At 37.5% G+C, this 25,937-nt stretch overlaps 1 protein-coding gene across 1 annotated transcript; it reads right to left on the bottom strand.

Annotated features, from left to right (window-relative positions):
- Nucleotides 1-394: 394 nt before the first annotated feature.
- Nucleotides 395-25,937, bottom strand: LHX8 (LIM homeobox 8). The gene is made up of 9 exons (XM_086717307.1): nt 25,701-25,937; nt 23,582-23,668; nt 23,000-23,161; nt 18,983-19,104; nt 16,865-17,085; nt 16,253-16,356; nt 11,409-11,504; nt 4,946-5,129; nt 395-1,121 (listed from the first exon to the last, which is right to left on the bottom strand). Exons 1-9 carry the CDS (start codon nt 25,779-25,781, stop codon nt 1,045-1,047), a joined length of 1,134 nt encoding a protein of 377 aa, XP_086573433.1. The 5' UTR covers nt 25,782-25,937; the 3' UTR covers nt 395-1,044.

The following is a 25,937-nucleotide window of genomic DNA, read 5'->3' as shown; positions in this document are numbered from 1 at the left end:
ACTAGGAAGAAAAAGTAAAGAGTCTGCTCTAGAAACATTGCTCATAAACTCCAAATACTTTTAGTTCTCCTTTTTCACCCCTGAAGAAATATGTCCTCATGGCCCATATTTCATTTCTGACTTGGGTTACCCAAAAAGATCGTTTTGAAAAGTGCTCTACCTTTTCTTTCACATTAATTTTATTAGCTAGTTTAAAAGGATAATTTGCCAAATTAGATGTTTTCACGTGTTCTTTTGTTGAGTAAGTGCAATCGTCTACAAATAAGTTTCCTATTAAAATGTACTCAAAACGCAGCTCAAAACAAAATGACTTTTTAAAATTAAGAGTTGTTATATTTGAAAGAGACTAACGTCGACTTAATGTTGAAAGCACACACAAGAAAGGACAAATTGGTTGAAACTTTCACAAGAATGGAAAATGTTTAATAAACTTGGAGGGGTGGGCTTATTAAACTATAGTGTTATTTACAGCCATAATTCATCAACCACAAACACAATAATGTGTTTGCATGGCATGCTACAACAGAAGCTTTATTCAATTCATTCAGAAAACATTGGCAAAATAAATTGCAGTTGCAAAATTCACAGATACAAGCTTCAAAGTATAAAGTTGTATATAACAAAAAATACAGGTAATATTTATAACAATAACTTACAGATACAAACTAATGGTAAACTACGATTTCACAAAGGATTGTAAACATGTTGCACACTTGTCAGTCCTTTTGTTTTTTAGGCAAAGTGCTCTTTTGATGACAAATAAATTAACAGATACACACTAGAGTGAACTATTTCCAGACAATACAAAAAAAAAAAAAAAGTTGATTTGTTTTCTTCTTGTAAACATAAATTTTACAAAAAAATGAAGAATCAATAAAAGTGTCTTGCAGGCCAACAATAGATACATACCTGGGCAGCAAAGTGATGTCGAAAATGCTTTGAGTGTTAAATAAAAAATTAACATTAATATCTTTTCAATGGTATTTTATACATAATAAATGACAAGATTATATCCTTAATCATTTCTATCCCTGAAAAAAGGAATTAGGTATGACTTATTGGCAGTTGTGTCATTGAATGGGGTAACAAGGGCTGGAGTCCAAGAGTTGTTGGTGAATGAGCTATAAAATAGAAAGAAATTCGTGGATCAGTTTTGTAGGGTGAATAGAACTGATTTAAAAACAAACCAAAACAATCCAAGGCAATGCACTTTCATTACTCTTTATAGCTGAGGGCACCAAGCTACACTCATTCCACTAACCTCAGCAGAAGCATTAACTTATTCAGCACAATGAATATAGTATTAAATGAGAATCCAGGAATAGTTTACCCCCAAAACCTCTTTTGGGGCCACAAGCTTTTGACACTTTAATGTCCTCCATCCATACCCCATTCACTGCACTTTACCTTGCAGCTAGAAAACAAACATAAGCTTTGTCTGCAGAGACACTGCTAGCTTCCACATAAAGGTGTCTGTAGGATGACCCCCAATTTCTCATTTATGAATGCTTAACCGCCTATTCTCTAAACATACATCAAAGCACATTTGACTCAGGCAAAACTATAGTCATTCATGTGAACACATACAATTTTAATGCTAGTATAATAGCAACCATGGTACAGACTCTGATTTTTCATTTAACCCAAACTTAAAATGAGGTTTCCATTCTCAGCAAGGGCTATGATGCTTCAAACCAAACCTCCCTCTGAGAACAACTAGGAAAGCTGGACAAAATTTTTACAAATCTCTTGGAACGCATCTGAAAGATACCAAGACAGTGAGAACTTGCAAAGCAAGTCCCAGAAGAGAAGGGAAATGAACCGAGGCTACTACCCTCCATCCCCTCCAAGTTTAATGACAATTTTAAAAGAAATGTCTGAGAGGCTGAGAACTGGAGCAGACTTTCAGGATTTAGACTTTGGCTGGGTGGTGGGGAACAAACACGAAAGATCAGGGACCATTGAAGAGAAGCCTTCATTTAAAACAACAAAAACAAAACACAGGCTCTGTCTGGGATCCTAGAAGGCTAAACACAAATAGTGACCCAGAAATATACCAGCCTTTGTAAGCAGTGATGCCTCATTGGATTAAGTTGATCTTATCCTAGCCTAACTTTCTGCCAGAGGTGAAACCAAATCCTCTCTGGTGGAAGAGATCATCCGGAGTCTCAAATTATTTCTAATTTTTCATACACAATGTCTGAAGTGCAATAAAAAATGAAAAGGCAAATAAGAAGACATGAGTTGACTGAAAACAAAGAGATCCAGATATTGGAGTTATCAGACATAAATTTAGTATAACTATAATTAATATAATAATTTTGTTAAGGAATAAAGTGGCAAAAATAGAGGATTCCAGCATAGAAGTGGAAACTATAAAAGAATGAAATAGAAATTCTAAAACTGAATTTAAGTTAATTTCAATAACTGAAATTAAGAACTCAGTGGGTGAGTTTTACAGCATATTAGATAGAGAATTAGTGAACTGGAGAGAAGTCAGAAGAAAATACCTCAATGCATGGAAGTTCAAAGGGGTGGAAAATATGGGATATTTTCATAAGGGGTAGAAACAATATTTAAAGACACAAAAACAGACTTTTCCTTAATGAAATACATCAAACTACATATTCAAGAAGCATATCTAGGCACATTATAATAAAACTGAAAAACAAATACAAAGAGAAAAGCTGCAGTAAAATGACATTCACTTTCAAAAGAGCAAGAATTAGACCAAGAGCTGATTTCAACAAGTAGCATCAGATTAACTACCCATATTCTAAACAATAGAAACAATGCAAGCCAGAACCCGATGTTACCTTCAAAGTCCTGGGGGGAAAAAAGCTGGCAACCTAGATTTTCACATACAGAGGAAATACCATTAACAACTGCATCAAAGCAAATACTTATGAATGAACCTTAGATGTGCTAAACCCAAAACTCTGGAATAAAAAAAGTACTTAAAGACGGTCTAAATAAATAGACAAAGTTCATAGTATGGAAGGTAATATTATTAAGATGGCAGTTTCTTACAAATTGGTCTAATAGACTATATCAAAATTTCATTTGTTTGTGGGTTTTGTGGTGGAAATTGACAAGCTGGTAAAATTTATGGAAATGCAAAGGGTCAAGAATGAGCAACAGAAACTTGAGTAACAAGAAAGTAGAAAGACTTTTCTACTGGATATAAAGAATTGTAGGCTTTGCATAATTAAAACACTAAGGTATTATTATGAAAATAAACAGACCAACAAAATAGAGTGTACAGAAATTGACACCTACATTATATGAACAGTTGATTTATGAGAAATGTAGCACTATAAAACAGCTGAGACATTGGTATTTTAATCAATATAACAAGAGCTTTGCTTCCTATTTCATACCACATACAAAATTCAATTCCAGATGGGCTGTAAATCTAAAGATCAAAGGGAAGATAGTTTCTAGAAGATAGCGTAAGAGGTACATGTTCATTATCTTTGAGAGAAACAATTACTTGAACAAGTCACAAAAAAAGCACTGCCCGTGAATGGGGGAAAAGAAACACACCTGATGAAATGAACTATATTAAAATTAGTAACTTGTGCTCAACAAAACATACCCTTAAGGGAGTATAAAAAGGCAAGCCACTGAAAAGTAGGCGATGTCTGCAATACATATAATCATCAAAAAACTTTTTTATATGCAGAATACAGGAAGAACGAAGATAAATCAAGGAAAAAAACAACAGACAAACCAACAGACCAACAGACAAAAGATATGAATAAGCTCTTCACAAAAAAAGGATATACACATGTCCAGTGAAAACATGTTCAGTCTCACCAGTCATGAGGAAAAAGCAAATTAAAATAAGGAGATAAGCACTACACAACTATCAAATTGGCTAAAAGTAAGAAGTCACACCATATCAAGTGTTAGCAAGGATGTGGAGCACCTTGAAGTCTCACCCACTGCTGGTCCGAGTGTAAACTGGCTCAACCACTATGGGAAACTGGCAGAATCCGCTGAAGTTGAGTGTATGTATAGCCTGTGACCCTAAGTTTCATTCCCAGGTGCATTCCAAACAGAAGTGTGAATTAATGTGCACCAAAAGGCATGCACAATAAAGTCCACAGCAGCATATTCATAAAAGCCTAAGCACACTCAAGCACAAATGTTTATCAACCATAAAATGGTTAAACTGTGGTATATTCCTACAGTGGAATTCTATAGAACAATAAAACAAATCACTGATCCTTGCAACAATACAGATGAATCTCACGAACAATGTAGTGGAAAGAAGTGAGATACACAAGAATACGTTCCATATGGTGCAGTTTATGTAAAGCTCAAGAACAGGCAAAACTAAAACATGACTTTGGAAGTCAAGGCAATGCTGCTCTGGAAGAAGAGGATAATGATTGAAAGGGTACGTAAGACAGGTTTCTGGGGTGTTAATTATGTCCTACTACTTCATCTAGTCGGTATTTACGTGGATGTGTTCACTGTAATAGTTCACCAAGCTGGATACTTTTTACGTGTACACTATTCTATATGTATGTTTTGCTTCCATATAAAAGTTTCTTTGACAAAACTCCGTAAATTCCAATCTAAAACTCTGAGTGTGAATACTTTCTCTGACCATAGGAAAATAAATTATTTAAATACCAGGTGAAAAGCCAAAAAAAAAAAAAAAAATTTTAACGTCCTAAGTAAAAAATCAAGCACTAATAGTCATTATTAATATTTGTATTTTAGCTGTAAAGTGGGTGTTAAACTTGTCCCTTAAAATGTTGTTATAGAAATAAGAATGTTTGGACAGTTCTGCCCCCTACTGCACTTCCCCACAATATTTTTCATCTACTACTGAGGTAATATTTCAAAATATGAGTCCTATCAACAATCTAATATTAGAAACGATCACTTATTGGTTGCTTGGGAAACAGCTGTTAAAGGTTGGGATACCTACCATCCATGTAACTATGCAGCGCAGTTAGCATCGTCCCATCTTGGGGCACATAGGCAGAATAAGCCATTTCTTCTAACATGGGTGGAGACAGCCGGGAGGGTGGGACTGCTGTGACTGGGGCCGAGGAGGAGTGATTAGGACTGACGTGTTTCTTGTGGCGTGCTCTACAATTCTGAAACCACACCTGAGGGAGGAGAAAAGCAATGTAGGCACGTCACATCTCAGCTTCTGAGTACGTTGTCAACTCAGTTTAAAAAGAAATGCATCCCCTGTCAAACTGTTCACTATTAAGGCTAAAAAAGAAAAAGAAATGTATCCTAAATTTCTCTACCATATAAGCACAATACAAATCGAAATAAGCTTTTGAGGCACCTGGGTGACTCAGTTGGTTGAGAGGCCGACTCTTGATTTCAGCTCAGGTCATGATCTCATGGTGATACTGAGCCTGCATTAATTTGGCTCTGCACTGACAGTGCGGAGCCTGCTTAGGATTCTCTGTTTCGCTCTCTCTCTCTCTGCCCTTACCCCACTTGAGTGCACGAGCATATGCTCTCTCGAAAGAAATAAAAGTTTAAAAAAAAAAATCTAAGTAAGGTTTTTAAACAGTTCTATAGACTGAAGAGAACATTTGCACAAATATCAATGGTCATTTTCTTTGCTCAAATAATAACTATCTGGTGATTTATTTAAAAGCCAATTCTATACTACACTGGCATCTTCGAAAATAAAAACGAAGGGAGGAAGTTCGAGAATTCCAGAAAAGTTTCCTCGTCTTTAACCACTGGCATTTGGGACAAAAAGAAAAACAAACAAAAAAGCCATTTTAATCAGAACTTAAAAAAAAAAAAACCACAACTAAATGTATTCTTAGACACCTGCTGGACTTATTTCAAATCTTTTCCCAAATGACTAAAATCCCTACTGAGAACTTAAAGCTTTCTACAAACCTCTTGATTCAGTTATTCCAATCACATTTTAACCTGCTGAGTTCAATTTTTCTTAGTGAATACATAGACTATTCCCTAAGAAGTATGTTAAGGTCAGGTTTATAATAAGAAAAAATGAGTAATATTTAAGCAAAATAAAATACAAACATATCCATTAGTAAAACAGTTCACAAAATGTAAAGAGCTAATCATGAAAGAGTGGTCCACTCTATCATAGAAATAAAGGAATCAAATTCAGGGCAGGCATCGTTTTGCTTCCAGGTCAGGGTAAGGGAGGCTAGGCTGCCCAGAATACTTCCAGTAATTAATCTGCCTGTGTTCGAACTCCCTATCACTAGATGAAACTAGACTATAGAGTGTTACTCTATTAAAATGTTAAAATATTATAGCACTTATTTGCTGTCACTCCAAACACTTCGTCATGAGGAGAAAGAGAAGTGGAGGAATAAAAACTTTTAGGAAATTAAGACAAAGAACATTTTAGTTTCAGGACAGAGGGCCAGGGAGAGATCAAGGACATAAGCTTCTGACCTGGGCTGGTAGGTGTTTGATGGCACAAGGGAATTGGGGCTGAATAATGTCAAACAGAAGGAATCTGCAAAAAGATTTATATAAAAAAGCTGCCCTGATTTCAAACACACATCCTGTCCTTGGGACTCAAAAATAGAGGGCTTTCAAAGTATAAACTCAAGGGGTTAAAACTAAAGTAATAGTTAATAATGCAGCAGGGTAGGGGCACCTGGGTGGCTCAGTCAGTTAAGCATCCAACTTCAGCTCAGGTCATGATCTCACAGTTCATGGGTTCAAGCCCCACGTTGGGCTCTGTGCTGACAACTCAGAGCCTGGAGCCTGCTTGGGATTCTGTGTCTCCCTCTCTCTCTGCCCCTCCCCCACTTGTGCTCTGTCTCTCAAAAATGAATAAATGTTTAAAAAAAAAATTTTTTTTTTTTTAAATAATGCAATGGGGTATGCATCCCTGGCCAGGTGGCTGAAAGGTACCACCTGAGGAAGTTTTAGGAAAAAGATGTAGGCATATATCAAGAAAAAGTAGTTGGAAGTCACAGCCTTCTCCCCCATTTTCTGGAGTATTAGGCTCTTAGATATGTAAATAGAGACCCAGAGTCTTCACAGTTCCCTCCACAGGTTCCTTAACAGTAAGCGTCATTACTGTCACCCACCCAGTCAAGAAGATACACTCACGCGTTCTCAAACTTGTAAGAGAAAACGGCTGTCACCAGTCTTTTCCCCAACAGTACCCAGAAGACATGTACCCCAGTGGACTACATGCAACCTAATACACATGGTACTATGGTTGCCAGAGTTCTTTCAAAGTATCTTATGTTTCCAATAAATTATGTACTGGATGGAACCTACTCAGTAGTTTAAAAAAAAAATTCCAGATTTTGGAAATAATATGAAAAAGGTATGACATAAACAGCAGAAAAATTACCTTAATACGGATTCAAATAGCTCTTTGGAAAGATCATCAATAGGTAATCAAGCAGAGAGGTTTGTAAACAGAAAATGTCATGGGGGCACCTGGGTGGCTCAGTCGTTTGAGCTGCTGACTTTAGCTCAGGTCATGATCTCATGGTCTGTGGGTTCGAGCCCCTCATCGGGCTCTGAGCTGACATCAGCTCAGAACCCGGAGCCTGTTTTGGATTCTGTGTCTCGCTCTCTGTCTGCCCCTCCCCTGCTTGCTCTCTGTCTTTCTCTCTCTCTCTCAAAAATAATAAACATTAAAAAAAAAATTTTTTTAATGTCATGTAACTTGTACAGAAAAATATAGTTGACAATTCCAGACTTTAGAAAATAACTTCTGACATGAGGGCTACCCAGCTTTAGAATTCAAATACAAGTACTTTTGACCTTCCTCACTGACTCAAAATTTCTTCCTTCTGTTTTGCAAACCTCTAAAAGAGTTAAAAAAACTTTAAAATATTTTGAGTTCCAAATTGTAAACTCTATAAGCTAAGAGTAGGCTATGTAGATATTCTGTGAAAGAAAAGACTAATCCATAAGATGAATCTCTGAGAAAGCCCAAAGAGCCAAACAGAAGACTTATGTGTATGAAAAAAATGGAATTTTAAATTATTGAGAATGAATGGGATAATACTGATTTAGAAAAACCTGGCTAATCATTTGTGAGGAAAAAAATGGTAAACTCCCTACCCTCACTAGTAACCAAAAGTCAATTCCAGGTAAATTAAAAATTAGATGGAAATAACTGGAACCATAAATGTTTAAGAGAAAACAAAAGTTAATATTGATAACTTCTAGGTGAGGAAGTATAAAAAAGGCCAAAGCTATAAGAAAAAAGTATTGAGAGATATTAATACATAAAAATATAAAAGTTCTATGTGGAGAAAATAAATGAAAAAGAAACTATGGAAGTCTAACGTAACAATAAAAATCAGTAAGATGGAAAAGTAACCACGTAATAGAAAAGTGGACTAAAAACATACAATTTCTAAAATTACAAAATAAACAAACATGTTAAAGTTATTGATAATAAAAGAAGCATAAACAAAAACAATGAGATTTTCTGCCAAAATTAGAAAGAATGTAAAAGAATGACAGTATTCAGGATTTGTAGGAGTTAGTGAAAGGGAACTTGCATATGTAGCTCCCGGCAGAATAAACTGGTATGAACTTTCTGGAAGCTGATTTTTGTACTATTAGTTAATTATTTAAAGGCCTTAAAATGTTTTAGCTTTTGACTCAACAACCACCCTTCTAGAAATTTATCCTATGGAAACTATTGAACCAGTGAGCAAGGTGTATATAGAGTGTTGTTCATTTCAGCATTTTTTTATGATAATGAAAAATTGGAAAGAAACTAAATTGTTTAATGCTTAAGATGTGCAACAATAAAAATCATGTAAATTTCAATATGGATATGTACTCCCAAGACACTAACTGGAAGAAATAGCATTGCTTTATCCTGTTTCCATAAGATGAACAATTCATAATTCACCTATTGGAAAGGGTATGTGAACGGTGATTGTATCTGAATGCAGTGTTAAAAGTAAAATCATCTATATTTTGTGATTTCAGTACAACAAAGATCTGCTGTTACTAATATCTCGCTAAGCAGACTTTAGTTGGTAAAGGTGAGACTGTCTCTGTGTATCAGACCACTGTTTTTACCTAATCGTTGGATAACCTAGTTTGCACATTAAAATCAAGACCTAGTAATCAAAACTCTAATTTTTCTAAAATGTGCACAATCCCAGGAAGTAGACTGGACATAGAGACTATGACTACTATCTGAGATAACAGAAATTGACTCTTCAAAATTACCACGAAGGACGATATGTATATATACAAATAATATATATATCTGCATGCTCCTTCCTTTGCCATCCTATCAAAAATATTTAAATCCAATCCTCACATATTAGAAGCCACCATCGAACAATATATTCTCCAGGTTCTAGTACTTGGATCCAAGATAACTTGCACATAATACTGGTGACCTAAATACTTAGAAATCACATGACATTGTCTGGGGTCATTATTTATTGAAATAATAAGAAACCTTCTCAGAAAATCTTTCATTTTCCTTTGCTTCCAAATTCAAAATAATCTAAAACATAATAATCATGAATTGACTCAGCTGGAGCAATCATGGTCATTGAACGTATAGACTCTCAGATTAGAAGAACCTTCAACCCGTTCAGTCTGTACTACCTCAACAAAGGAAGCTCCATGTTCAGGCACAGGAAACTCACTATCTCCAATGGCAGCCCACTCATTTTCACAGACTTTCATGCTGAAAAAGTTCTTCATTATGAGTAAACTCAGCTTTTTCCTATATTCCTTTGCAAAGACCTGATTTTGCTAGTCTGCAGGACAGCCTTCCACATATACTTAAAGTTACTTAGTCTTTTTATCCTATTCCTTCCCTTAGCATCTCATCTCCAGATAAGTATTCTTGTTACTGTTAATATTAGCACATGATTTCTAGTTCTGTCATGACCTTGTTAGCCTGCCTCTAAAGGAAGCAGTCTGTTCAGATTGGTTCCTTGTTAGACCCCTTTTTAAAATCTGGCACTCTGAAATAAACACAATACCCTGGATATCTGAAAAGCATTGAGGTTGTGTGGCTCACTTCCTCAGAGAACCTCATTAGAGTCCTGTCGGCCAAATCCACTGAGAATCTAAGTCTTTAGAGAAGCTGTAGTACCATCAGGTCTTTCCCCATCAGATACTCTATATAGATGATTTATTAATTATGAAACAGCTCAGCCTTAACAAGAATAAACTGAAAAATAAGCACCTATTTATCAACCACTCAACTGAGGAAATGAAACACATGTATAATGTTGGACTTTACCTCCCCCTGCTCCCTGCAACTGAATTTCATCTTGCTAGTTATGGTTACTTGCATTAATTCCTTAAACTTTTTGAATCTTTAGTGTTACTTAAAATTATTTTCCACTTCCCTGATTTCTCTATAAGATCTTGACACAGTTGATCACCTCCACCTTGAACACATTCCTCTGGCTTCCATGATGCCTCCATACTAGACTCATTCCTTGATCCCAGCTGTCACTGCATCCCTTTCAAATAGTATCTCTTACCCTGCTCTCTCCCTAAAGTCCATTCTTCTCTTTTTACTGTTTATGATCTTGTTCTAAAGGATTTTACCCAATTTCATGGCATTGGATCTTTTTGCTTAGTCCTGCTCATCTTTTAAAATACTTGTTTAAATCCCCAAATTCCACAATCACTGCATGACTAGCACAGCTAGTGTCCCATTAGAGTGTCCAGGTCCTTTTCTTGTCTTTCTCCCATCTGTGCAATCAATAAAATGTTTCTCAGTGAACTCTAGGTCACTACCTCATTTAAACCTATCTTCAAAAAACGACTACTTTGCTGGGTATCCCAACTAATCATATATCTCTAGCTTCTTTCTACCCTAATTCTTCCCATGTACTGCCACTAGCCCTTTCTTCCTGAATTCACATACCATGGCTTTCTCCTGCTCAGGAGAGAACTCTATACTTGCAGGTCCCTCCCAAGTTCAGTTCCAGCACTTTCAGCTCTCACAATTTGCAAATATAAATCTTACGTTTCAATGAATTCACTCTAATTTATCCTTCCCTGACTTTATTCATACCACTATCTCTACCTGGATCTTTAACAAAGGCCATCAACCTCACCCCAAGACACACACACTCACTTATACAATCACAGAAAAGTTGGAAAAAAAATTACTGGCTTCAGAACCAGATCTAGCTTGGAACCATATTTGCCTTTTTCAGCTTGAGGATCTTAGGGTTGCTGTGAGCACGGAATGAAGTAACTTATGCACAAAGTCATTAACAATCGGTAGCCTAGCCCTTGCAAGCCAATTATCAGAGTTAAAAAGCTGAAGTAGAGTGTAAAGAGACCTAAAATAGAAAGCAAATGTTTTTTGCCATTTCTTCACACACAAAAAACTAATGCACACTCATAAAGGCCTAGAATAGAACTTTTAGTATCTCTTGATTAACCTTAAAAATAATCACCTGTATCACACGTCTGCTCAAGCCTGTCCTTTCTGCCAGTTTCTGGAGAGTCTGTGCATCTGGGTTGTTGTCCTGAGCAAATTGTGCTTGCATTACCTGTTTTTTTTAAAAAAAGTATAGGTAGTAAATAGCTATATATAAGAAGCTCAATCTTCTGCATTTTGATGACAGGAGAGATAAGACATGAACAAGAAGATAGGATACTTGTATTTTATTACTTGAAAATCAGTATGGGGAAATATGCATAAATGAAAAGAAAGCACATCTTGTAAATTTACAAACAAGTTGCTATGTTGAGACCTTTTAAAAAATAATCCATTTCAGCATAAAACTTCTCTCTCAACTATGCTGTTAAAAATGAGCTCCCCTTTGCTCTTCTTCCATTCTTACAACATACAAATGAAATGAATAAATGGTATAAGCCTGTTTACTATTTTTTTCCATTTTGTTAAAAATTTCTTGCATTAGAAAACTTGTAAAGATACAAAAATACTATCACATTTATCTCCAACTGCTACTGAGCTAAACAGGCCCATACTATAACTTTCATCAGTCAGCAAATAGCATACAGTGCAAAAGATAGATACCATTTAATTGCAATTAGTACATTAATTGTTTTGAACACTTGTTCTATGTAAAACAATATCTGGGATCTGACACCCATCTGACACCCATAAGAACTTCCTGGGATCTAACCATCTGTATATTGAAAAAGCTCCCAGGTGATTCAATATGAACTTTTGGATTAGAACCACGGTGCCAAGGGTCATGAGACAGTGATATATGAAAAAATTGTCCCTGGCCTCAACTTTTTGAGACAAAGATATGGACATGTCAATAACTACCAAGAATACAAAGTAAAAGGAGAAACATGGAGAGGGAATATCAGAGTAAAGCACAAGTCAAGGGCTTTGTATTCTTTCTGAAGAGGGAATCAAGAGGGATATTTGAATTTTATAACTTAAAAGCCAATCAACTTAGGGAACTAGTATAAAATATGGAAGAGGGGAGTCTGTCATCCAACATGATTATGCATGTCCATAGGTATGGGATGGGGGTAACCAACCTATCTAAAGACCTTAAGTACCAGTGGCCTCAGCATCATTTCCAATAGGCAAAATTAATTGCACGCTCCACTATGCTCCTCATATAATACAGTCTTCTGCCACTACACATGTCACAAGGTAGCTAAATAACTCAGTGGCAAGTATAGCTCTCAATAGCAGAAAGTAAGCATCTTGAGGGCAAAGGAAATGTCTTAGTCTTCATTTCCCCAGGAGCTAATACCCCTTCCCATCACATAGTACATGCTTAAGTGTTTGTAACAGAATGAACCCTGACAACGTGAGAAAAATCTGAAGATAGTGTAGGGAAAAAGACCAATGTTGTTCCAGGAAACCTTATGAGGTTTGCAATTTTTTTAAATTAAGTTCCGAAAAGTGACTCTTCTAGAATAAGGTATTCCTGACTTCCTCTCCAACCATATTTGTTCACACACTCTCTGTAAACAGCACATGTATTTTTACTTTTAAAAATGGGCAGAAATGGCCTAAAAGTTTATAATCTCATTCAGTTCACCTCATTCTCCCTTTCTTATTCAAAATGTGTTGTTTCAACACTGTCATGTACAAATAGTTGTGTTTACATGTAGTTGAGCATGTAACATCTCAAACAGAAAAAAGAATGAGCAAGTTAACTGTCTTTATATTTTAATTTTTCAAGAAGAAAAGCTAAACAGATATTTAAGGATTTGCTTGTTAGACCATTATTGATAATTTATAAAAACAAAAGACAGCATGCTTTTCACAAATGCATTTCAAATTCACAAGTTTAATAATGGAACCAAGTTACATTTAATAAAGCAATTTCTCATCAAGGAATAAAGCAAAAACTTAAATGAATACTGATGGTTTAAAATTGGTATATACTAAAGGGAAAGTAATACATGCTTATCAATGTTTAATCTCACAAAATAAACGTTTTCATTTCTACTTAATTTCATTGTTCTCCAGTCACTAATGATGTTGAAACCCACCCCACTCCTTTTCTGCGCTCTTTTTAATGTGGTCAAGGAGTGAACCTTTGTAGACACTCATCATTTTAAGGCCAGGAAATCTCAGAGATGACAGGCATCTGCATAGTAGCAACTGACCAACTCAATCTGAAAGTAGATTAAAATAGTTGCTAACTTTGGAATGTTTAATATTAATAATCACGGAGCAAGTGCTTCCAACTACAATAAGCAAACCATAATATTGGCAGGAACTTCTTAAATACCATTTCTACACATGGGGCAATATTTGAAATATTCTTGCCAACACAAAATATTGTTCTGTTTTGTGAATCTTAAAATCTTTTCTTCCCATAAATTTCTAAATAATTTTGGGAAATCATCTTGTTTATTCTTCTCATGTTAACTCTCCTCTGTCCAAAGCAGTGCTTCATTAATAGTCTTGACTTACTGATCATTTATAGTATTTTATTATTTTGCTGAATTCAAGCACTACTAGAATATATTCAGCTTTCTGAAAAGACAATTTGACATAAAGGGTACACTGCCTGATGTATCAGCGGTTCTGGCAAAATATAGTGATTTAAGTGTTTAAAAATTTACAGCTACAGGGCGCGTAGGTGGCTCAGTCTATTAAGCGCCTGACTCTTGATTTCAGCTCAGGTCATGATCTCATGGTTCCTGAGACGATGCCCTGCATTGGGCTCTCACTGACAGTGCTGTCTGTTTGGGATTCTTTCTCTCCTCTCTCTCTGCCCCTCCCCCTGCCCACAGGCATGCACTCTCTCTAAAAATAAACAAACACTTAAAAAAAAAACTTTACAAAAAAAAAAACAAAAAAACAAAACTTTACAGCTATGTATCCCAGATTCCCAAGATATAAAAAATCACTTGAGGACAAAGATTGTATCTCATTTGTTTCAGCCATTCATGGCATAGAATAGATTCTAATAAATACTGAAAAAAATATGAGTATATGCTTTGAAAGCATGTCATTTCTATTTTCATTTTTTAAAACCTATGATTCCCAAATACATCTTTAAAAACTCATGAGTCAGATCACATTTTCATATAAAAATGCATGTGATGATACAAATAGCTCATGCATGTGTGCAATTTAAAACTATGAGGCTAATATACAAGATTCAGACTCTAACTCTTGTTTTAGCTGCTGCTGCTATTAAGTGGAACTTTTATTCCACTCATGGTCTGGAGGCCAAGCAAAAGACCAGAGGACCGGGGAAGTTTGCAAATCTCTTCTCTGCCATTCCATTGGTAGTCTGATTTGAGGGGGGTTCCTACACCTCTTGGAAGAGGCTACCTACATCAAAGAATTATTGTTAAGAATTAAAGGAGACAGTGTAAATAAATGCCTAGTGTAGGAATCGACACACAAAGACCTTCACAAATATTCCCTCTTTAATCAGTACCTATGATTATCTTCCTGTATGAAATGGTATATCTATCTAAAGTTGTTTCAAATTTTCACAATTTTAATAACTTTAATTTCATATAAAATTTTACTGTCAGACTTATAATTATTAAAATTATAGCCAGACCTTCATGGAAACAGCCCATTTTAAAAACAGAATATATTTATAGAAATTCTATTTTAACTCAGACATTTTGTAGCTACTGGATACTTTGCTTCCAGGTCTCTCACAGGTACTCATATCTCCTAATTTAGGGTTTTATGTAATCCAAGTTCCCTTGGAATATTTGTATCACGTCAAGGTTTCTTTCTTAATCTTTCTCCAAATAAAAAAATTTCTCCTGAAACCCTTTTACTATATTCGTCTTAAATACTGGCAAGTCTTAGAATACTATTTGTGATTTTCAGAATATTACTTTTACTCAGTTGTTAACGTTGTATAACTAACCTTTAAAGTTTGAGCTAAGGCCGATACTATGTGTAAAGCACCCAGCAGTACAAGGTAGGCGCTCAATAAATGTTACTTTACCTTAACATAAAACAAATACCTCATCCACATTAATCTTTTAGAAAATGTGATTTCTTTATCTGAAAAAATGCCAGAATCATTATATGTGTAGACTTAATTATAAGTAATTATTTAATTATTATCTTGACAAGTGACATGGATTGAATTTATAACAATTATATTTAGGACAACCAAACAGAAAATAATCCATCCTTTTTCAGGAGACATAATCAACCATTAGCATCATATAGAATTACCTCCCTTTATCCCTCTTAAAAAGAAGAAAATGTTTACTTGATTGGAGTCAATAACTAGATTCCTGTTGTTTATGGTAAGGCATATTCAATTCTTTCCTATTCAGAAAATGTACAATCTTAGCCATTAAAAGGCTCATCGCAATTTCTTAAAAAGGCAGCACATTAGTGTCCCACAGACCCACACACTGTATGTCTCTTTCTGTTAATAGTCTTAAACTATTTTGTCTTCTATCACAATTATAGGTAGTAATGTAAATAAATGCCTGAGTTACATTGATTTTTTTCAGGACAGATCAACATTTTGTTTGCACTTTAACATTAATACCAATAGAACCCAGGAAAATAAAGCTTGAATGACTAATACCAGATCATGACTCTGAGAATACTGATAAACACTTCAGGGAAATAAGTATGTTTTCATACATTCATCAAGTTAGCTTTCTTTAAAAGCACAGGCCACCTTTTTTGAAAACATGAAAATGTTTTTAGGCAGCACGCAGATTGTTTTTGGGTTTGTTTGGTTTTTTTTTTTTTTTTTTTTTTTTTGGAGGGAGGAGGGATTGGGTTTTCTTTGTGTGTGTTTTTTATTTTCATCAGGAGTGAATTCAAAAATCATGAATTCATTGTCATGTCTACCTGGAGCTGATCTGCTGTAAAGCTGGTCCGAGCTCTTTTTGCTGGTTTTGGATGATTAACATCTTGCTCTGTGAGGAGGGCACCTTCAACACTAATCCCATTACCTGCATTTAAAAACAACAGCATATATACTGGTAACTCAAATGGCTCTACTGATCAAGCAGTAATATATTTCTTGCATCTCTTGGTTCAGTGCAAAATTGGAAATTGTCCAAATCTGGGAGTTAAGTTTTAAAACACACTACAAATATTCTGTGGAAACAACACTCCACTTATAGGCTTGTATATTTTAGTCAAAAGTACAAAAATTAGAAGAGCACATATCTAAGATTCATCCTTAGGAGACAAACACAGGAAAACTGGTTACGAAAAGCCAAACAGACCCTAAATTCAAGGCTGCTGCCTGAAAATATGGTAAAAGGCTAATACGCATGCCATGGCATTCCCTGTAAATAAACAGATGGAGATCATCACTAACAGTATATGCTTAATGACTTTTACCACAATTACACTGCACAAAATAATGCATTAAAATGACCTTAGGAAAAATCTTTTTTATTCCCTGTATTCACCGTCCCCAAAGACTCTAAAGTATTTTAAGTATATATTTACCATTTTCCACTTCTCTTTTCAAATTATCCAGCATACAGTCATAATGCACTCTGCAGAGGACTTTCTCTTCCACCAAAGCAAACTCCTCTCCCGTGGAAAGCTGCCTTTTGCAAGAAAAGCAGGCAAAGCATGCCAAGTGATAGACATTCCCCTTGGCCCTCCGGACCCAGTCAGTAGAATGGATGTGCCTCCCACAACGAGAGCAGCGAGTTCCATACCTTCTACATAAATAGAAGAGCAGGAGGTAAAGATTTTAATGTTTGATGAGATACTTATAAGCCTAAGAGTAAACTAACACATTATAATACTCACTAGATTAACCTAAGTGTTTAAATCTTTTGAACGTGAAACAGGAATCAATTACTTTTCTAGAAGTCAATATGGTAAGCAATCAAGACTTGACATAACAGTCATAATTCAAACCTGTTTATAAAACAAAAACTCCTCATTGTTACGTTAAAGGAAGACTGGATTTTTCCTTTTAAAATAAATGCAGTATGAGTTTCAATATCCCTTTTGTAACAAATATAAATAAGTTTATATTTTATAAATTACCTAGAAACTCAAGATACAAACATACATACATTGCAGACTGAAACCTAAAAGTGTAAAAGCATACCACTGACGATAAATGACTTCTTAAAACCAAATTGAGATAATTTAAAAATGCTTTCAATATCATTTTTTTAAATTAAAATATTTAAACATTTAAAACTGATAGTATCAAAAAATGGGTAGAACAGAAGACTTTCACCCTGAGGGTGAGGAAGGAAAACTCAGGTATGTTTCCAATGGTGAATAAGCTATCATATCACTAGCCACAGGAGGGGGAGAAATACATATCCACATCAAACTAGATGGGTGTCTGTTTCTATTCATTAATATATTGTTAGAGGGACTGCCCATTTTTTTAAGTCAATCTGAAGAACTGAATCCTAAAACTAAATTTCAAAATATGATAAAATATGAAGTATAAAAAAATCCTGAAGAACTAGATTTTCAATAGGTCTCTGAAACCAAACCTTTCAAAAAGCTTTAAATTATGTTTAAAAAAATTAAAGAGTTTCATATTTTAAGTCAAAGAGGAGACAAATTGCTACTATTTTTGAGGAAATGGAGAGTAAACCTGATGAGAAATGTTTCTAGTAATTATAAAATTCTGTGACTTTTTAAAATAAAGGACTCTACGTTTTATGAATTGCTTTAAATTAGCAATTTTATTCAAATCAATCACTAAACTCTCTGAAACCAGTTTCTGAAGCTGAGAATAAACAACATAATTGGTATTACAAACTTAATTATATAGTATCAATTTCACAATAAACATTATTCTTCATTTGGAAATGCAAATAAAGAAAAAATATAGCAATTTTAAAAAATCATGCTTAGGGATAATTTCAATTTCTAGATAGCTATCCATTAAAAACTGAATTATATCCTAGAAGAAACTGTACACTTAAGAAATGTTTAGAGAGTTCATAGAGAAAATGTTAATATCTTAGACCAATACAATCTCACAAAACAAAAATCAAAGAAGAGACAAAAAGAAATCAGATATTCACACAGAATAATCAAACTTGGTGTATTTGATATTGGAATGGTTGGTTCCTCTAAATTATATGATTTATCATAGTCTCCAAACTGCTGACATTTTGTAGGGTATAGCTAGGGATTATTCTATAGTAAATTGATAAACACTTAACAAAATCTTGATTCCCCCCACCCCATAATTATTTCATTTTATCTTATCATGCCCTGCAAACAAGGGTCTCTGTCACAATAAATCATCTTATATTTTACATTTTACCTATGCACAGCAAGAAGAAGTCCCCCCCCCTTTTTTTTTTTAAATATCTCAAACTTTCATTCCTCCAAGTGGGAATAATTATTTTAAATTAGTGTTTGTATGTTGAATTCTTAAAACACATAAACATGCTTATTTTACTTGTTTTAGTAGAAGCTATACCTTAAAAATGTGAAGCATTCTCATTCTGAAATCCATTGTACAAGAAAACGACGGGTTTTTAATATGTAAAACCAGACCAGAAAGCTTATTTACAAAATTTTCTTTGCAAAATAATTTCTTGGAGTGTCTACTAAAAATATTCCATAGTGTACCTGAAATAATCAAGTTTGCAGAAAATGTCTTTGTCTTTAATATAACAGCTGGTATGCCTTCCTAAGGAGGTCCTGCAGACACTGCAGGAGAGACACCGAACATGCCAGCACAGGTCATTCACCTGTAAAGGGAAATAAGAAACCATTTTAATATCATATTTACAGAGTATCATTCCACCGGTTTTGCACACTGAGAAATTTTAAAACCCAGGTCCTTAATATTTTAATATATGCTCTGAATGTTTCTATCTAAATGGTGTCATTTACACAAATATCGGTCTAGATATATTCTTTTAGACACCACAAAAGATCACAACTGTATATTTTCTATTTTGTGTTTATTTTTTTATTTGCAGAAATCAGAGTGTGTGCTTTTTTTTTTTCTTTTTGAAATCAAACTTCTATGAACACGGAAAATTTTTGTCATTCTGAAATCCTACATACAGGCTTATTTTATTTTTTTCTTTTACCAAGGTCTTCCTGCCGTGAAACCTGGTGGCTGAAGAAGTCAAGCCACACACCTTCTCAATCTACTTTCTGGCCAATTATAAATGGTGTACTAAAGTGAGAGAGAAAGACGGTGAAAAAGAAGCCTTGTAAGATACTTACCCTTATAAAGAAGGCAGGCAATCCATTTCCCTTACCAAACAGAAATGGCTAAGGTAGATTTAAATGTTGATATGGCAGAAGTCCCGGCTACTTTCTAACATTAAATAATAGAATCAAGGAGTAAAGTATTGGTAACCCTACCTAATGATTTGATTACTGGAGAAAAAATTAATCTGATTATAAGTGGTTCTAAGAAGGCACCCAGGCACTGTTTGCCATTTGTATTTCAAGTAGTAAGGCATAAAATAGGGTTTAATAAATCACACCACCTTATATTTTTTAAATAGGCACGTGAAATATTATCAATTCAGAGAACAAATCATAACCCTCACCTTAAACTGTTGCTATCATACTATAAGCACTACAACTTGAGCTTTCAAGAATGAAGATGTGTACAGGATTGAACCTGCCTGTATGTAACACACGCTCCCAAAGTTTGCTCTTGTTAAATGGACACAAGAACTGAGTTTATGCTTCACTAATTAAGCATAATTTCATTTCATATGAAAGAACTGCAATGATGCAAAAACACAGTTACACCCTACAAGTGGATCTAATGTTTCAAATATTTAGGAAATTGTGAAAATGGGAAATTGTGAAATGGTGTTTATCATGAAATACTGTAGCAAAAGCCCTATTTGTCCAATGATTTGTCCAAGATTAGTACTACTCTTCAAAATGTTTTTCTGTGATACAAAACATAAAAGGTACTTTAAAGCTGAAGGAAAAAGTTTCACTTACTTCTAATTACAGTTATGGGCCTCCTTCCAAAGCATTAATGAGAATATCATTTTGGTAAAATTTTTTAAATTTTAAGTTTGGGTCTTGAACTACAATGTTTACTACACGAGAAAACTTGGAAAATAGAAGAAAGAAAAGAAAGAAAGAAAGAAAGAAAGAAAGAAAGAAAGAAAGAAAGAAAGAAAGAAAGAAAGAAAGAAAGAGAAAGAAAGAAAGAAAATGAATTTGAGGAAGTCAGAATAAAAAGTACTAACAATGGTTAATATTGTCCTAGAAATAAGTGTGTATTTTCCTTCTATTTTTTCCTAACATAGTCCAATTAAAGTTTAAAAATATAAGCTTCCTTTAGTATTCAATGCTTAGGGACTTCTACATTTTAATCTTATCCAGGATCTTTTTTTTTCTTCTCCTCAAGCAAGTGTAGATTCAGGCTTCAGGGCAGTCATGGCCACCCTCTAACTTCCTAAAGCCAAACCTAATGCTTGGTTTGCTACCTTTCCTTAAAGTTTACTTAAAAAAAACAAAACAAAACAAAACAAACAAACAAACAAACCTCCTCATCTTCCATTACTTTCCAGAAAGGAAAGTAAGGTAAAGAGAAAATTCTGAAGAACATAGACCTTTCCTGATGGCTGGTATTGATCCAATATATAAATGTATATAAGACCAAGCCAGAAAGTCTACCCAAACGACAGGGCAACTGAAATATTAGATGAAGCCAAAGACCCATCTAATTCCTCTCCTACATTTTTGTCTGAACTCCATTTTACTTGCCTCACGAGGTGATGTTTTTCTATATTAAATGGTTTTTATTATAGATGGTTGTACCCTCAAATACTCTACTAGGTCTAGATCCAACAATTTTCACCAGTGACTCAAATTGAATTTAAACTTCTCTTTTAGAATAAGTATACAAATTAAAAAAAAAACATTTTTATATAATCATACAGTGTCAAACTTTAGTTAGAGCTAATATACTAATATGTACAAAAGGGACAGAATAAGGGTGTGCATAGAAGACCTCACTGGATTACATTCCTACAAAGAAAAGCTTTATGTAACTCATTTAGGTAACTTAGATATTTTACATCATACAAGTAAATAATATGAGGTACAAGTAAATTTTTAACATATAAAAGTGAACACTAGAAATAACTTATGTATTTCAGAAGTGTATTAAGAGTCACTTTATAATACCCTTTTTTTCTAGATTCTCTCTGGAGGAGCTAGAAAAGCCTTTATAGCCTTTAAGAATGTTCAGAAACATTCTCAAAGATTATGCTAATTATGAAGAGGTTTCATTGACAATAAACTAATTTTGATCCAAAAAATGACTTTGAGATCTTAGGTCTAGAAACAGTGAAAGGCTCAGGTCTAGAAACAGTGAAAAGGGTATCCTAGGAATGCAGATTTAAAGAGAAAGCCATGCTAATTTGTCAACTTTAAGAAGCAATCACCAATTAAGATTTAGTTACTTTTAATTTTTTCACCAAAACTTCTTTTGATGCTTTATCTGGGTTTATCTATAGGGTTTTATTCCCACTTTACAGATTAAGCAGCTTTATACACTGAGGTAGAAATTTAAAGGAGCCCAATAACTAGCTTTTTGAACTCGTACTCTCTATAATTAATCCTTTTGAAAAAATGGGGATGTTGGGTGTGGACAGATTGGTGAGGAGGGAATAGAAAGTGAATTGGCTTGCTACTAATTTAGTGTAGGAGAGATCATTATTTTAAATAGTAGTCTTAAAAAGCTATTGAAGTTGAAAACCCATGGTATTAGGAGTAAGACACATGGGACCATGATCCTTCATTCAATGGCATGGGTAACTGTGGCCTACCAGAATTTTGACTCCAAAACTCCCGCACAATATTTTAAGAAGTGAAACCAATTAAGACAGTCTCCTCTCCAACTACCACATGAAGCACTTCATCCCAGGCATCCATAGATCCTTCTCTTCTTTCTTTTTGCTTTCCTTTCTGTTTTCTTTCATTCCTGCCTTCCCTCCCTCCCTCCTTCTCTCTCTTTTGGTCTAACTTTATATCAATTTCTATTTTTTTCCCCACAAGCACTGGAGGTGACATGAAAAAAAGCATTGGGTGGCCTCCAAGTATTATAACAAGAGGCTCTTAATAAGAGCCTGAAAACGGTTTTTATTTAAATGTTCCTACAAATTTTTTCTTTGAAAAAGGCGGAAGTAACTTACTAAAAATAAGACTATGTAAAAAATCTGTCCAGAAAAGGCCCTTTAAAGCGCTTTGCAGTGGTCCTCACCAAAGGAGACATTGCAAAGGGGAATCAGCCAACATATACTGACCAGGAGCTCTTAGAAGCAGGCAGGTGTGTGGGTGTTATCGGGGGTGGAGGGACCATAACCTGGACTCTGTTTCCAAATAAGTAAAAAGATTAGCCCACTTTTGCTTTTCTAGAAGTAGGTGGCTGACTCCATTACGTCCACCCGGGGTATCGGCACTTGTAGACCACGACGTGTCATCAACAAGCTGTATTACAACATGGGAGATTCTAAGATTTCTTCTCCCTGGACCGGGCTGTTCTGCTGAGAAAGCCTACAACCTGCAGAGACAACTTGAAAGGAAAAGAAGGAAAAACTTTTCTCTTTTCCTAGAGTAACCCCGCTCCCCTTGGGCCTCGCGGCTCCACCCTACCTTGAGAAGGTACTTGTCCACGATCTCCAGGCCGCAGCTGTTGCACACACACTTGCCAGGGGGGCAGACGGAGCCCGAGGCCATGGACCGGGGCGAGGACGACGGGGACAGCGGGGCCGAGGAGGAGCACGAGTCCTCGTCCCCCGCTCCCTGGGGGCTCACCTGAAGGAAGCCGTGAGGCGCAGTCGCAGGCGGTTGTAGACCCCTCCTCCTCTCCTCATCCCACCGACCCACCGGGATCCCCTCCTTCCCCTCCTTTTCCTCAGGCCACCCCCATTTCTTGAGGTCTCCCTTCTCGTTCTCACTCCTCCTCCCCCCCCCCCCCCCCCCCCGCCAAGTCCAAGCTCCTGCCACCCACCCGCTGGGGCTGTTGACCCTGACCTCAAGGACCCAAGGGCGCCGTACAGCCCTGCACCACCGTCCAGCCGGCCCAGCTTTCCACCCCGCCCTGCCCCAGGCCTTCCTTGCACCCGGTCCTCGGAGGGCCAGCTGGGCCCACGGAGGAGCGCGCGGACAGCGGCCTCTCGTCCTGGGCCGTCTCCACACCTCCAGCCTCCAACAGCCGTGTCCCTCCCCACTCACCAGTCCCTCTTCCCCGGCGCCTTTCCGAGTCCTCCCGGCCGCCAGGGCTGCAATCCGCCCGCACTCCTCCGACATGAGCCCCGGGCACTGCGGGGTGAGCGGAAGGGGAAAGTGGGGAGAAACGGTGAGGAAAACTTCAGAGCCGGCAAGCGCAGCCCAGAGCCTCGGCTTCTTGGCACGCGGAGCGGGCTAATGAAGGCCCCCAGCGCGCCCGGCCGCGCGTGCAGCCGTCAGGGCTCCTGGGCCCCGGGGCCGCGGGCAAACGCGCGGGAGCGCAGCCTCTCCGTTGTCCGCCGCGGGCGGCGGCTGCGCAGCCCCAGCGCGCGGCGAGGCGGCCACCCGGGCGCTAAAGGCTTGCCCGGCGCGCCGCGGCGCTCTCGCGGCTGCGGGTCCCTAGCGCTCGCCGAAGCAAGTCGGTTCCCCGCCCCCCTACCGGGGGTAACAAGTTAATAACAATCATCCCAGCACAAAGCATTTTCTTTCTAGACGTCAATCACGGCGGAGCGGGGATCACCAGACTAAAGCGGGTGCAAGGGGCGGGAAGGGAGGGGGGGTGGAGTGGGAGAGAAGAAAAGAGGATTGAGGAGGGGGTGGGGGAAGAAACTTGATTTCTTTAATAACCTCAATTAAAAGAGCAAGACACATATATATTTTTAAAAAGGAGCGTTTTGAATTGGATAGCCCGAAAGGTGAAGAGGTTTAATAGGATACTTGAAAGCTAATTACAGCGGGATTTAAGAAGCCTGGTGTTTGTTCCGATGACAATTTGAATGAAAATGCTTCAGATTAAACCGAGCCAGCAGCTCTTTCGTAAACTTACAGCAATTAGAGCTGCGAGTGATTTACACTCGTTTCTTTAAGGTGTAAATTGCCACTTACTGCTCAGTAAGTCAACATTTGAGCTACTAGAGAATTATTTTTAACCAGCGCAAAAAGCGGGTCGAATAATGGAAAATATCCAGCTGAATTTAATTTGTGCCATTAAAACTCACCCAACCTCGGTCAAACTGTTTTAAAGCAACAGCGCGCATTACTCAAGTGTTCCCAAGCCTTTACTGGAGTTTTGTTCCTAAACGAAAACGCAGCCTCTCCTAGGCTTTTTCTGCCTTCGTTTACGAAAACTCCTGTTTGCGCTGAGGGGGTGCCGAACTCCGGCGGCCCACACCTGCGTTTCTGACTCTTCGCCTCCCTCGTCCTCCTTCTGGCTGCACCAGACGAGATACTGTCCGAACCTGGGAGTCCCCCGGCCCTCAGCGGGGACCCTCCGGTGCGCTCCCTGGGCTGGACCCAGCGCCGCCACACGGAGGCCGCATCCTCGCAGACATGAGGAGAGTTTAAGCGATAAAGCCCCGCGTTCGCCGGGTGTTCCCCGCCACCGTCCCAGCAAAGATCAAGTCAGCGGTATCCGGTGCGGGACCCTCTGCCGCGCTCGAACAGGCTGCAGATGATTTTCAAACTTAAAACGCGAGACACCCACGGGTCCTGCCTCCAGAGTGACGTGAGAGCTTGTCAGTTTTCCCCCACTTACTAGACTAGACGAAAGGTGTGATTCGCGTGCCCTGGGGGTTGTTGTTGTTGTTTTTTGGTATTTTAAGTAAAATGGCCCTCTTGGCCCTCCCTGGGATGCCCCAGGGCCTTCCAGGAGCCACGACTTCTTGTGTTTGTGCGTGCGCCCGCGTCAGCGCGGGTCGCGCTGCGGCGGGTTCCGCGCCTTTGCGCGGGCCAGTGCCCGCGGGCAGCTGCACGCACGGAGCCAAGCCTCTACTCCCACCCGACAGCCGCCCGGACCTCCCGACACGCTCTTCCCCACCGCCAAGATCAATCACCACGGCAAATAGAACAAAAGCAAGACTCACATGTACCCGAGAACGCCTTAGGCTCGAGGCTTCGTCTCCCAAATTACAGTCTCCATGCCTCAGGTTAAGTGAGCTTGTGGGGAGGGGAGGCAATGATTACTGACTAACGCTACTACGTAATAATAAAAAAAAAAAAAAATTGCCAGGTCTGAAGTCGAGGCCGTTACAGGTAATTTCTGAAACTCGTTTAGGAGCCCAAACAGCTCGCGTTGTTGTATGGAAACTGCAATTCAGCTGGTCTGGCCAGACGTCGGCTCGCTCACCTTCTTAGGGGGAACTGCCAGCTCCGGCACGTCCTTTTCTTCTAGTTTACACACAAACATCTGATCGCTTTTCCAATACATGGCACTGCTAGGGCTGCTTATCACATACCAACTCCAGAGGGTCAGCGGCTGTCCGTGCCTGCCGGTCTGCCCCCCTCCCCCGCCCCAATACACTAATAAAAGCCGACCCCGAGAAGAGTATGAAAGCTACAAACAAGTCTTCGTCCAAAGAGGCCG

Source organism: Puma concolor, chromosome C1 (genome assembly GCF_028749965.1).
Source record: "Puma concolor isolate L17-30 chromosome C1, mPumCon1.1.hap2, whole genome shotgun sequence".
Classification (NCBI taxonomy): Eukaryota; Metazoa; Chordata; class Mammalia; order Carnivora; family Felidae; genus Puma; species Puma concolor.
Note: the sequence above shows the minus strand (reverse complement) of the source record. Positions and strands in the feature narration are given on the sequence as shown.